The 13726-nt window shown below is 45.5% G+C and overlaps 1 protein-coding gene across 1 annotated transcript; it reads right to left on the bottom strand.

The window, feature by feature from the left end:
- Positions 1-2768: 2768 nt before the first annotated feature.
- PDCD7 (programmed cell death 7) lies at positions 2769-13726 on the bottom strand. The gene is made up of 5 exons (XM_014829879.3): positions 12786-13726; positions 10678-10816; positions 5950-6186; positions 5609-5696; positions 2769-3910 (listed from the first exon to the last, which is right to left on the bottom strand). Exons 1-5 carry the CDS (start codon positions 13653-13655, stop codon positions 3787-3789), a joined length of 1458 nt encoding a protein of 485 aa, XP_014685365.2. The 5' UTR covers positions 13656-13726; the 3' UTR covers positions 2769-3786.

Raw genomic sequence — 13726 nt, 5'->3', positions numbered from 1 at the left:
ACCTTTTCCACTGAAGAGGAACCAGGGTCGTGGAGAAATGACTGCTTCCAGGTCTGGGATAGGAAATGTGCACAATAAACTTGGAACAGAATATGGGGTTTGAATGGGAACTCATGAGCTGAGTTAAAGAGGCTCCCACTGGCCAAAGGTGAGGCAATCAATAAAGAAAACAGTACAATGGGTTGAAAGACAAATATATTTAGATCCAAGTTTGCAATGATACTTAAAAACAAAATTCACTGGTCATCTTTGGAGGATGTTAGGTAACCAGCTCATTATTTTGAAAACTAGTAAACAAAGGAAATTACATATTTCTTTTGCCTTTCCTAAACAAATTGTACCCCAGGGTAACCAAACAGTTGATGAGAGGATGCTTCTCTTTCTAGAAGTATTCCAGCTAATAATTAAAGAATGGCAGAATTAAACCATCACTATTTTGCAACCCCAAATGTATTAATCTAGGTCTTGATTATCAATGGCTGCTAAGATCACAAAGAGACAATTAGACATTAGTCTTCCTGAAGGGAGTACACACCAGGTCTCCGAAATATTCTTGCCAGAAAATTCTAACCTAAATGTGATCCAGCCTCTAGATGAGTGCTGTCTGAGAAATATGTGAGCCACATATGTAACTGATACTATTTTTTTTTTTTGAGGAATATTAGCCCTGAGCTAACATCTGCCAATCCTCCTCTTTTTGCTGAGGAAGACTGGCCCTAAGCTCACATCTGTGCCCATCTTCTACTTTCTATGTGGGACACCTACCACAGCCTGGCTTGCCAAGCAGTGGCACGTCCGCACCTGGGATCCGAACCAGCGAACCCCAGGCCGCCGAAGCGGAATGTGCACGCTTAACCGCTGCGCCACCGGGCCAGCCCCCACATATGTAACAGTACATCTCAGTTCAAACTCAATTTCAAGTGCCCAGCATGACGATACACACATGTAAAAACTTTAGAGCCTTCGGGGTTTGGAAGTTGACAGCTCTGTGAATCCAAATCTCTCCACAATCAGACAATCAACTTTCTCCAAATCACACAATCAACAAGGAGAACAAACAAAGCTACACATAACCAAGATTTCAGCATTACAAGAAGACAAAGAATACCATAACCTTCAAATGCAGGTTCATAACTAAACACCAAACTTCAACCTAGCTCCTTCCACTACTGAAAGCCTTTAGAAACAACTGAGTGAAGTGGTAGGTTTTTTCAAATAGAATCTGGTTATTTCTGCCTTCACCCCCTATACTAACGGCATTAAATAAACACATATTGGAAAACAAACAAAACAAAAAAAACAAAACTCAATTTCAAGTGCCCAAGAGCCATACGTGGCTACCATATTGGACAGTACAGCTCTGTCTAACCACTAAATTATAGGAAATACAGGAACAGAGGAACATCCTATGATAAGGATGCAATTAGCAAAATCGAGACTGGGAATCTTCAGGAAAAAAGGAGTTGATTTCTTCAAGTAATAAATTGGAAGGAAGAGGAGAGGGGAAGAGTGCACAGGAGGAAGCAGGAGAGAGATGTACAGATTATCACAAATTTAGGAGACATCAACCAACAACAATGCATAGATTGCATCTAGACCTTGATTTGAACAGTGTAAAACACATTTACGAGATAAGGATATTTAAACACTGAATGGATATTTGACAATATTAAGGAGTTATTAATTTCTTTAGGTGTGATAATGGTTAAATTTTGGGTTAAATTTTTAAAATATCTTTTAGAGCTACATACTGAAATATTTATGGATAAAGTAATACAATGTCTGGGATTTGCTTCAAAATAATCCAGAGTGAGTGGTGGGGGTACAGATGAGAGAAGATTAGCCATGAGTTGACAATTATTTGAAGCTGGATGATGAGTCCATGAAAAAATCATTACACTATTCTTTTTACTTCTGAATACGTTTGAAATTTTCCACATTAAAAAAAAAAAAAGACTGTGGGATAAGATTACAATGACACTGTTCATATTCTCAGAAGTATAATTCATTAAAGACACTACTACAAGTCTTTCTTTCTAAAACCATAAAGCACCACCACTACACAAGGCAATAAACCAGGAAAAACTTACAGAACAAAAACAAAGAAACAACAAAAATAATGCTCACTTTGTTAAAACTCTGCAAAAGCCGAATGAGAGGAAAGAGGGAACGTTTTTTCCACCTGGGGTTAAATGTTAAAGGCTTTCTTCTTCCTGGGCTCCGAGTTCTCCTGAGTCCCTGCTCCACACTCCCTGCCCCCATCACTGCAGATGTCTTAACGGCAAGGCTGTCTGGACACCACACGCACGCACATCGTATAATTCACCTTCTATTTCTACTCTTCCTGTATCTCATTAGAGAGCAAATGGTGGAGATTTGTAAAAGGGGACACAGGTCTGTGGGATTATGTGAGGCTAATCACCTCAGATTTTAAGGTTTATGAGCTTAGACACACACTTTGGAGGAGTGCTGGCCCTCACACACTATCTGTTAATTCTGTAATGCATAATATACAAATTTAACAGTACAAATGAAACAACAGAAAAGGGACAAAGGTGTTAGCATCTTGCAGCCAAGAGCTTCGAACTACATGAAATCATTTCCAAAGGTGCTGGAGTCCTTTCCTGTTATCCAGAATGAGATGCCACCAAGTTTAGTGCTTGAGATCCCCCTTTCTGCAGCAAATGCCTATTTAATAAATTTGAATTTTGGAATGAAAGTGTGTGTAGTGAATTGGGAGGCAAGAAATTGGGGGCAAAGGCTCAAACTAAAAAATAAAAATATTTATTTATCTTTTTGGAAATATAAATAACACAATAAATGACAAAAAGCAGAACAAAACTGACGTGTTATATGATTCATCATCTCCAGGCACAACAGCATTTATTAATGAATATAAAAAAATTAATTTTATTATTTTTATCTGCTTTTCCCCCAGCTTTAACTACATGGATGTTTTCGGAAGCTTGAGTTCCTAGGACAATTCCACAGCTTTACTGGCCCCTACAATGACTGAGTGAGGTTAAGGTCCCACTCCCATAGAGAAGCAAAAAAACCTTGGGGACTCTGAACAACTAGCCCTCTAGGAACTTAAATCTCAGGTGCTTTCATTAGGATCCTTCTGAAATGGGGAAAACGCAGCCATCATCCTTTACACACGATCCAATCTGAGGACACGTACTCTTTAGGTCTTCTCAGTTCTCCACACGACTACCAGGCTAGGCGACTACCTTTTCCAGCAGCCAGGCCTGCAGCCTGCAGCCTCTTAAGCTGCACCAGAAGTGGGATTCACAAAACCGACGATGAAGCGTTTTTGACTTTTCTTCCTGGAAGTCAGAGGGCTCTGTGAGTAGGATGGGTAAGGAGGTTTTGCATCCAGCTTGCCTTCACACTCAGTACTGGGGTGCGGCCTGCGAAACTGACCCAGTGCACACTTGTGTTGAGTGTGTGAGTGTGTGGAGTATACTTACCCATCACCACACATGAAGGTAAGAGTAAATGAACAAGTCACTCTGGACCAAGCCCCTCAAAACACAGGCAAATTCAGTGAGCCAAGTAATAACCCCAGTTCACCTAGGTCCTTCCTGAAGAACCGTCTTAATCTCCTGATTCAAGAGGCACCTCTGGCCAGGACAGAGCACGGAAGGAAAACGTAACTTCTGGATAGGGCAATGCCACACGGAGTTAGAGGTTGTGGATTAGTCTATAGCACAAGAAGACGGCAGCATCACTAACATTTACAGCTGGAAAGAGCCTTGGCTGGACCGCACTCCAGGAGCCTCTTTACTAATGCAGCTTAATGGCGGTTGCCCAGATGTCGTTGCTGGGGAGCGGGGGAAGGACCCATCCTTGGGGAACGGAGTTGCCTTTGGGATGATCAGATGGCACCAGGTACTGATCCCAATCATGCCTTAATAAGAACATTGCAGAACAACTGTTTATTTCTGTTTTATTCCAAGCAAGATGTTCAGCAACTAAATATTCTATTTCAAGACTTAGCTTTCAAATGACTGATATACTAGTCAACTAAAGAACTTGATTTCTAGGAATTAGGCAAAGGACTATATTTCTTAGTTGTATATATAAAGGGGAAAAAACTCAGAAGAACTTATAATCTTATGTCTAACCAAATAATGAATATACAGTCAATCCTAATTATTTGAAGATTCCATATTTGCAAATTTGCCTATTCACTAAAATTTATTTGTAACCCCAAAATCATTACTCGTGGTGCTTTTGTTGTCACTTGTAGACATGCACAGAGCAGTGAAAAATCTGAGTCACCAACAGGCACGTTCCCAACTGAGGTTGAACATGGTGGCACACTGTTTTCTTCTTGTTTTCAGCTCTCATACTGTAAACAAGGGTCTTTTTTGTAGTTTATTTAGTACCACGTTTTTCAAATTTTTGTGCTTTTCACCGGTGATTTTACTGTTTAAAATGGCCCCTAAGTATAGTGCTCAAGTGCTGGCTAGTGTGGGAAGGCTGTGATATGCACATTAGATAAGCTACGTGCAGGCATGAGTTCAATGTTAATGAACCAACAATATATATTAAATAAGGTGTCTTTGAAAAAATATACATAAAACGTTATGTATTGATCAGTTGGTGAAAATGTTGAGGCCACAGGCTCACAGGAACCTAACCCTGAAGGCCTTTTAGGAGCAGTTCAGCCTTCTCTAACTCAGTGTTTGCAGCTCGAAGAACACAGCTATTGTGAATAATGAGAATCGACTGTACTTACATTTAAAAAAGAAAACTTGAATATTAGCCAGAAATACACGGTTCCCGGAACACAAACGTGCAATGCCAAAGAGCATTGTTGGAGCTCTGGAAGGAACCTCAGAGATCACTGAGTGCAGTGATTTTCAAACCAGGCTTTAAAGACCCAGAGACCCCAAGGAGAAACAAAGTGCTTCCAGTCAATAACAGATCGCAACTGCCTGCGGGACCCATTCACTCATCCTAACTGTTTTACAAACGGACTTCTCAAAAGACTGTGTTTGGGAAGAGTATTACTGCTAAAGCTTGAGGGTCACATTCTAGTCCACCACTTTCATTTTCAGGAGGAGAATGAGACCGAGAGAGCTGAAACCTTTACCCAGCTCATGAGTAACTGCAGGTGAAGAGGAGACTCCTTGTTCCCAGCTCTCTCGGCTCTGACCTGTAAGAACTCACAAGTCAGCATGGGTCTGTAAGACTGTAAGACAGCATGACCTGTAAGAAGTCAGCATGGGTCTTAAAACACTCTCCACAGGCAAGTATACAGGGAGAGTTTCTTTTCCTTGCTCTGTTTAGCAGCAGAAGAGAATGAGGAAAAGGAAACCAATGCTTTAAGTTAATATAACATCTACGGCACAGGATAATACCAAAGGACAGGGCACAACCTCAGCTTCACTTTCTTCACCTGTCAAAATAGGGAGCTCTACTTCCTGAGGATTAATGAGGATTCAATGAGACCTACGTGGCACCCGTGAACCTTGGAATCTTTAGATAAACGCATAAGGAACTTAAAAAGAAAGATATAGCAATAGACCTCAACAACATAAGCACTTCGTCCACTGCTTCTTGCCACCTAAGGCAAGACGACAAGGAGGGGCCCTCTGACCTGATCTGGATGAGCGCCGGCAGGGACTGCTCAGCTTGGAGGTAATACTGTCGGAAAGGCTGCAAGAGGTGTGCAAGTGGGAACTCGTCTGAAAGAGAAAAGGCAAGATACCACGTCACCACACTGGAGAGCTAGGGTGTATTTCTCAAGCAAGGCGACCAAGCCTATGACAATATGATTAAATGTGTTTCACCTTTAGCCATGATTTCCAGGATATAAGTTTAGAACTTTAGAGCCTGAAGGTGTCATTTGTTGCCTATCACCTCAGCTTATGTTGAGATCATCCGTGAGGAAAACGGCTAAGATTTTTCGCTTTCTCCACTGGTTACAGAGGAACTTACCTGGGTCCCCAAATAACTTGCACTCAATTTCACGCTTCTGAAGTAAAATTTTCTCTTTTTCTTTCCTCTGTTTCTTTTCTAATTCTCTTTTCCTCTCTTCCTCTTGTTCTCCTTCCAACATAACTCTGAGGGCTCTCTCTTCAGCTTCATATAGTTCAGAGCGTTTTTTAATGAGTTTTCTCAGTCGCTGAAGATGATGCTCAAAAGTCTCATCTGCTGAAGCTGGAGGACAGACCCCTGGGCAAAGACATCCAAGTGGCATTTTAGATACAACTTTTTCTCATCCCAAAATCCATGTGCTAATGAGCAGACTCAAAGTCCTACTTACTGTATGAATTTGCTTAGAATTTGTAAATTCTAACCAATCTTCAACTCTCAATTTGATCTTCTTTAGTCTTCAATTAATCTGACCCTACACTGACTTTCTCTCACTCCTCTCTCTCGAGCATACCACTTAACCTTAGATTTTGTTTATTTCTAATTAGAGGTTTAGATCCTCCAGTTGGAGAGTGAGCTCACTAAAGGGAGGAATTGTCCTATCCTTCTTCATTGTGAAATTCCCACAGCACAGACTCCCAGACCCAACTAATAAACAACTCTCCTGACTGAGTCTTCGGTTCCGGGACAGCACACTCAGACAGTGAGGAAGAAATTCACCTAACCAACAACACTGACCTCACAGTCTGCTGCTGAGAGCAGGGGGACCAACTGCTCCAGTTTGCCTGGTGTTAGCATGGAATGCCCAGTGTCCTGGGAAACCTGGGATGGCTGGTCACCCTGAATTAATTGTGAGATCAGCTAACAGTACAGCCAACATAGCCAGAGCCACAACTGGGAAAACCTGATAACAGACTAGTTATTAGGTAATATTAAAGAATTATTACTAATTTTGTTAGGTGTGATAACAGCATCATAGTTGATGATGGGTGTTTAGGTGTTCTATTTTTGTGCGTATGTGAAATTTTTTATAAAATTTCATAAGGAAAGAGTTTTGAAATTTGCTGAATACGTGAGTGGATTGCAGCTGTGCATGCACTGCCATAACGGCCCTGCAACATAAAAGCTGCTGGAGCTGCTACGTGATTCAGCCTGGAGTTTGATGCGGTTGTGGTCCATCCTGGTAGTCCTTACAGATTTTAAAGGAAATTGTGTTTATTACAGAAGCATTTTAACAATACCAGATACAAGAAAGAAAAAAATCCTAATCCTACTAACATAACCAATCATTTTCATTTCCCCATGTTGATCCTCCAGTCATTTTTGTCCATGTATTAGGAACTTCACATAGTTCAACATAATGTGTGTGTAATTTCTGCATCTTCGTGTCCATTCTCTACATTCTTTTCCAGGCTTTATAATTACTGAATGGCTCTATCTTAGTTCATCAAAGCAAAGTACTATAATTTACTTAACAAGCTCCCTACTTCTGGACACTTAAGCTGTTCCAAATGTCCTATTTTCACATAACGCTACAATGAATACTCTTGGGCATGTTACCATTTTCCTTTCTATGGATTATTTCTATAAGATAAATTCTCAAGAGTGGAAATGTTTATGGATACTTTCAAGGCCACCTAAATGTGGTACCAAACTTTCTCCTAAAAGAGCTACATATTACACAGCACCTAAAGTTGTCACAGAGAAAGTAATTAATAAATATTTATTTCTTCAATAAATGAATGATTTTCAAGAGGGTTTTGGCATTTTTTGCTGCTACCAGCGAGGTACAATATTGCCAACTTTGAGCACGAAATTTTCAATTTTGGCATAAAAGAACGGTTCCTTAAATTTAGTAGTTCTGTCTCTTGTGAAGTTGTTTAATCTGGAGGTCTGATTCTTTTCTCCTCGACCACTGCAGCTAAGGGGCTGTGGAATTTACTCTCCTCGCTTCACTTCCAAGGCTAACTTTCTCCAGATCATTTTCTCAAAACTGCTTTGCTTGAACAGGTTTCCATTCACTCATTCCCAATGATGGAAACTCTACAACTCAAATCCATCTTCTACTAAGTTGCTGGGCTAATATCTTTTAAATACACACAAAATTCTCATGCACTGAGAAATTTAAGCTTTCACGATGTGGCTTTGTAATAATTTCATGGTTTTGTTTAATTTCTTTACCTAGACCAGGGAATGGCAAACTTTTTCTGTAAAGGGCCAGAGGGTAAATATTTTAGCCTTATGGGCCATACAGTCTCTGCTACAAATGCTAAAATCTGCCAGTATTATGAAAATATATAGACACTCCATCAGCCCATAAGTGCCTCCAGACCCCATGAGGAGCTGTGGCCTGCTCCCATCTCAGGTGCTGGGCCTGTGCCACCCACCTTCATCTCCCTCAACCTTTCATCCATCACTCCTGGTCACCTAACACATTCCCTCGGGAATGGCACTCCTCACCAGATCTTCCTCTTGACTCCATGTTCTGAAATAGTCTAGGTTCCCTCCACCCCTACCACTTACTCCTCTAGTTCCTGCAGCTCCTAGATACCAACTGCCTTTATTCCCCTTCAGCCACTCACACCTTGGCACCTTGTCCAACCTTTGGACCTTGGCATGATCACAAAAAATTGCACCTCTGAAGTCTTTTTAAAACTTTTTTTTTTAATTTATTTTTATTTTTTTATGATTTTATTTTTCCTTTTTCTCCCCAAAGCACCCCGGTACATAGTTGTGTATTTTTAGTTGTGGGTCCTTCCAGTTGTGGCATGTGGGATGCTGCCTCAGCATGGCTTCATGAGTAGTGCCATGTCCGAGCCCAGGATTCAAACCGGCAAAACCCTGGGCTGTCGAAGTGGAGTGCGTGAACTTAACCACTCGGCCACTGGGCCAGCCCCACCTCTGAAGTCTTAAACCTTATTAGTCTCTTCTCTGACTACGACTTTCTACACTTTCTGTACTCTTATCTCCTTCTCCCCTGAGACTGCACTTTTCTTTCAGCTCCCACCTGCTGAGTTCCCCAAGTTATTTATTTATATGTACGTACACACACAAACACACACACACACAGAGACACACACACACTCTCTCTTTTATTCATCTCTTAAATCCATTTACTTTTCTCCAACTTACCATCTGACCCTTAGTCCACACCCTCATACTATCCCTGCCCAGACTACAACAGCCTTATCAGTCCCTCTCCCCTTCTCCCTCCCTCCTAGGTGCTCCAAACCTTCCTCTGCTCGGCCAGCACTGATCTTTGTCATCCTTTCACTCTCTGCTTAAAATCTTTCAATGGTTCCCCTCAGCTTTAAGCATAGGTGAACAGTCTAGCCTGGCCCATGAGACACTTTGCAATGTGGGCCTGCTTACACATCCAGCCTCGTTCGCTCAGCACTTACTTGGAGGTGCACATGCTTTGAAGAGAAAAGTTAGAAAGCTGCTCATTTTCTTTTTAAGTATGCAACCAGTTGCTAGTTACCAAATCATTTGACATTCCAGTCAGTTAACTCCACAGAGACTGCTTATTTTTATAGATCATAATTCCCCCTAAAATTTCCTTTCTTTTGGACCAAGGTGAGGAAGACTAACAGTGAAAAATTAATGCTGGTAACTCCACTTGGCAAAAGTTTACTGACCACTCACCTCCTGGAGGACACGGAGTGGGGGATATTAACAGTAGCCGTCAGGTTTTGCATTCTCGTAAGGAAGAGATATGGGGAGACACAGGAGCTGCAAACTCCCTTCTGGCTCATGAACGCCTGATTCTGAGGCCTGAATCTGAATTGGCCACTCTGAAGGCTGGATGCAGAAGCTAATCACTCAGCTCGTGAATGAGCCTAGCTGAATGCACAACGGTCACATCCCAACAAAACTTTATTAAGGGTCTGAACTGCAGTTTCATTCACAGTTTAAATCACGGAGGGGAAATCATTTGCTAACATGGTACTTGCTAACCTGTGTACTCTCAAATATCCCTGGGGAATGTCAATGGCCTACAGCCTACTATAAGGCAGCATGTGGGCCAAACCAGGTGCAAGTGAGAAGGATCAGGGGGTCACCTCAGCTCAGGTCAGAGCAGGATGGAGGATGCTGCATCTTTATTTAGCTGTGAAGAATAGTGAGAGCTTAAAATGGCAAAGATGGGACTGTGGGCCCTCCGGATGAATAGACTGGTAAGAGCAAAGATCCAGGCAGGCAAATGGAAAGCTTAACTGGGGAACTTCTGGAAAACCAGTGCTCCCTCTAGAGGCAAGAGGAGACTACCGAGGCTTTCTGTCAGTTCAAAAGTGACACGCAGGCAAGCTGGGGACATCCACGCAGCGTGCAGGGCACTCCCAGCCCTGTCCAACCATTCACACCTCTGCAGACATCAATGTTTCAGGTTTGAAATGTCCGTGAAGGAGCATGCCAAGATGCCACCACCTCTGAAGCACCAAGTTAGGACAGCTTTCACCTCGGCACATGGGCAAAGTTGGCTAACCACATCCCCTCACTTAGAAAAACGTGTCCAAGAATGCCTGGGGTGGGAATGATGAGTCAAGGGGAGGACGGTGCAGTGGGCTGCCATACCTGCCTCTCACTTCAACTTTGGCCACGAAGGCTAAACATATTCTGAGGCTTCCTGCTTCCAAAGGCCTGAGGTAATGTTGACAGGCTTAGCTAACCTACTAGGTGAAAATAATGAAGCAGCAAGCATTTTTCCTTCAAAAATTGGGGAGAGGCGGGGCGCTAGGGTAAAGAAAGGGAAGGAACGGGAGAATAGAGGAAGAAATCCAAAGCCACAGTCACCTTTCCTTGCGGCAGCCTCTTTCCTGAGTTTCCTCAATTTCTCCAAAGCCCGAAGAATGTCCACCATTCTTTTGGTGTCTGCTTGTTTTTTCCTCACTTCAGATAAGACACCATCAGCAGCAGCTTTAAGTTCCTGCTCCTGAAGGAGAAAGAGAGCCCATGAGACCTAGTACAGATTAGGAACAACCTTACAGCAGAGAACAGCTGCCCAGCAGTGCGATTTCAGAGGATCTGACAGTCCCAGGGTTGAGAGGGGCTCTACGAGATCTACATCCCAGCTTCCTGGGCCGTGCACAACTCCCCTCTCCACTGGTCCAGCCAAAGGAGCATCCTCTCTGCAGCTTCCACATGGCGCTGGTCTTTGTTTCTCCCTCAGTTTCTCAAAGTGTGGTCCAAGGAACATGTACATCCAACTCACCTTGTTACGTTGGGGCTCTCATTAAAAATGCAGACTCCTGGACCCAAAGATTCAGACGAGCCGGGGAGATAAGGAATGGGATTGGAAAGGCCCAGGACTCTCCAATGCTCTCAGTGACAACCTACGCAGTTTGTGCTCCACTGTTCCGAAGTCCCAAGGAATTCTTAGACATGACAGCCTTTCAAACATCTAAAGACCCCATCCTACTCTAGTTAAGTTGGTTCACGTGTAGACTAAGTAGCTCTGGCTCTTCAAGCTACTCACGGGACTCTGTCTCCAATATCCTCACCGTGGCTGGGAGGGAGCATCCTTTTGCCTACAGCTCTCTTTCCCACCTGTGAAATAAGCACTTGTAATTCCACCAGTCCAGCTCCGCCATGCTGTTTCACTCTTCTGCTTGTATGACTCCCTCTGCTTGGAAGTGCACCTGTTGCTTTCCCTTGGCTTTGACATTCCCTTCAAGACTCAGTGCAAATGTCCCTATGACATCCGGAAGACTGCCCTGACACCTTCGCCCAATGGATTAGAAGCTCCTTCTCTGGGCTCCTACAGCACCTACAGTTGAAATCCTAACACACACCATGCTGTACACACATACCCGCCATGGGGCTCTAAGCCCCTCAAAGACAAGCACTATGTCCTATTCATTTCTATCTCCAGCACCCAGCACTGGGCCTGGCACATCATGGGCCCTCATTAAAGGTCTGCTGAACTGACTCAAACTCCCTTAGATTAAGGTGTTGCCTCCAAGTGACTCATTTAAAGCACTGATATTCTTGGGGGCGTGAAGACAAAGCCTGCCATCAATATGCTTCAGCGGGGAGTTATACCAGACTCTAGGGCAGTGGCAGACACGAGAAGGCAGGCAACACTAGCTGGTTGTGGAGGGTGGAGGGAGGGGGAAGTGCCTAGAGGCACTGAAGAGCAACGAGAATGCCTCAAACAATTTGACCAATTTCCAGTTTCACTCTGGCCCCTACATAAGAGCGGAAGATAGGCTTTGGAATCAGACAGTTGGGCTGAAATCAGGAGTGAAACTGCCAAAACCAGTTGTGTGATTCCTGGCAAGTTAACCTCTCTATGCCTCAATTTCCTAATCTGTAAAATTGGGATAATACGGCCTACCTCTCAGCGTTGTCACAAGGATTCAAGATCTGGTGTACTGGGCATAGTGCCTAGTATATAGTCTAAATACTCAAAAACACTATTGTTGAATCTGAGGCTATGTGGGTTGGAACTTGTAAACAAAGGAATCCTGCGGAATTTCCCATCCTGAGGACTATCACCCCATCAACCAATTAGGGTATATGTTCCTTGAGGCAAGGCCCCAGGTTCTCTCTATTTTGTGTTCTGAAGATCACTAGAGCAGCACAAGACACAAGGACCCAGATGTTGTCGGTCTTGAATGTTAGTAAGTGGACAGAACGTTGAAGCAGGAGACAGGATGTCCCATACTGTGTCATATACTTTGTGTTTACCGGACTTTGCAGTGCACCCACAGCATTTGTGTTGTGTACTATACATCATAAACACGCAGTCAATATGGAGATATGAGGTCGGAAAGGCAAGCTCTCTATTTTAGGAATGAGGAAAAAGAGCCTTAGCCCTGGGAAAAGGCAGCGCAAAGCCTCACGCCCCTTCAGGCTCCCACACCACTACCCCCACCCCCGGGCGCACACGCTGCTCTTACCCGCTTCTTTTCCTCCACCTCCTGCACGCACTTGACCCTCCAGCGGTCAATCTCCTGCTCGCGCTCCGCTGCTCGCGCGGCCTCCGCCTCCCGCTCGGCCTCGTGTTCCCGGGCCCGCTCGCGAAGCCGCAGCCGGCGGCGCCGGACCCTCTCCAGCCTCCGGCGCGCCTCGCCCACATAGGCGGCCTGGGTGAGCAGCTGCAGTCGCTCGGCCAGCTCGGCGCGCAGCGGCGCAGCCTGAGCGTGCAGCACTGCCCAGGCCGCACCGTCGGCCTCGGCCTCGCGCAGGGCCTGGCCCAGCTCGCGGAGCCGCCGCACCAGGCGCAGAGCCCCGCGCAACTTTGCGCGCACTTCGCCCAGGCTGGGCCCGGCGGGTGCGCGCGACGGCACCGGACAGCCCGACCGCCGAGGGGCTCCGAACACCGCCTCTAGCCACTGCCGGTCGCGCAGGCGCTGCAGGGCCGCGTCACCGAGCACGTCGGACGGCGGCGGCGCCTCCGGCCAGCGCGGGCTCCAGGGCGGCCCCGGGCCTGGAGGCGGCGGCCGCGGGCGCTCGCCGGCGTCAGTCCCCGGGAAGGGCCGGCACTGGGGCGGCGGCGGAGGCAGCGGCGGTGGCGGCACCGGGTAGAAGGCGCCGCCGCCGCCCCCTCCGCCGCGGGAGGCTTCCCCGGGGGCCCGGGGCTGCAGAGCCAGCGGGGGCTGGAGGAAGGGGGCGGAGGCCCCCAGAAAGGGGCCAGGCCGCTGGGGAAGAGGCGGCGGGAAAGCCGGGGAGGGCAGCGGCGGTGGCGGACAGCTGAAAGGAGCGGGAGGCGGCGGCTGCGCGGGCGGCGGGCCCGGGCGACCCGGGGCGAAGAAGGGCGGCAGAGCCATGGCCACGACGGAGGGACTCTGAGAAGTGACAGGAATCTGACTAGTTCCCCAAGAAAGACTATCTTCCGGGA

Source organism: Equus asinus, chromosome 2 (genome assembly GCF_041296235.1).
Source record: "Equus asinus isolate D_3611 breed Donkey chromosome 2, EquAss-T2T_v2, whole genome shotgun sequence".
Lineage (NCBI taxonomy): Eukaryota > Metazoa > Chordata > Mammalia > Perissodactyla > Equidae > Equus > Equus asinus.
The sequence above is the reverse complement of the archived record's forward strand: the minus strand, read 5'-3'. Positions and strand labels throughout refer to the sequence as shown.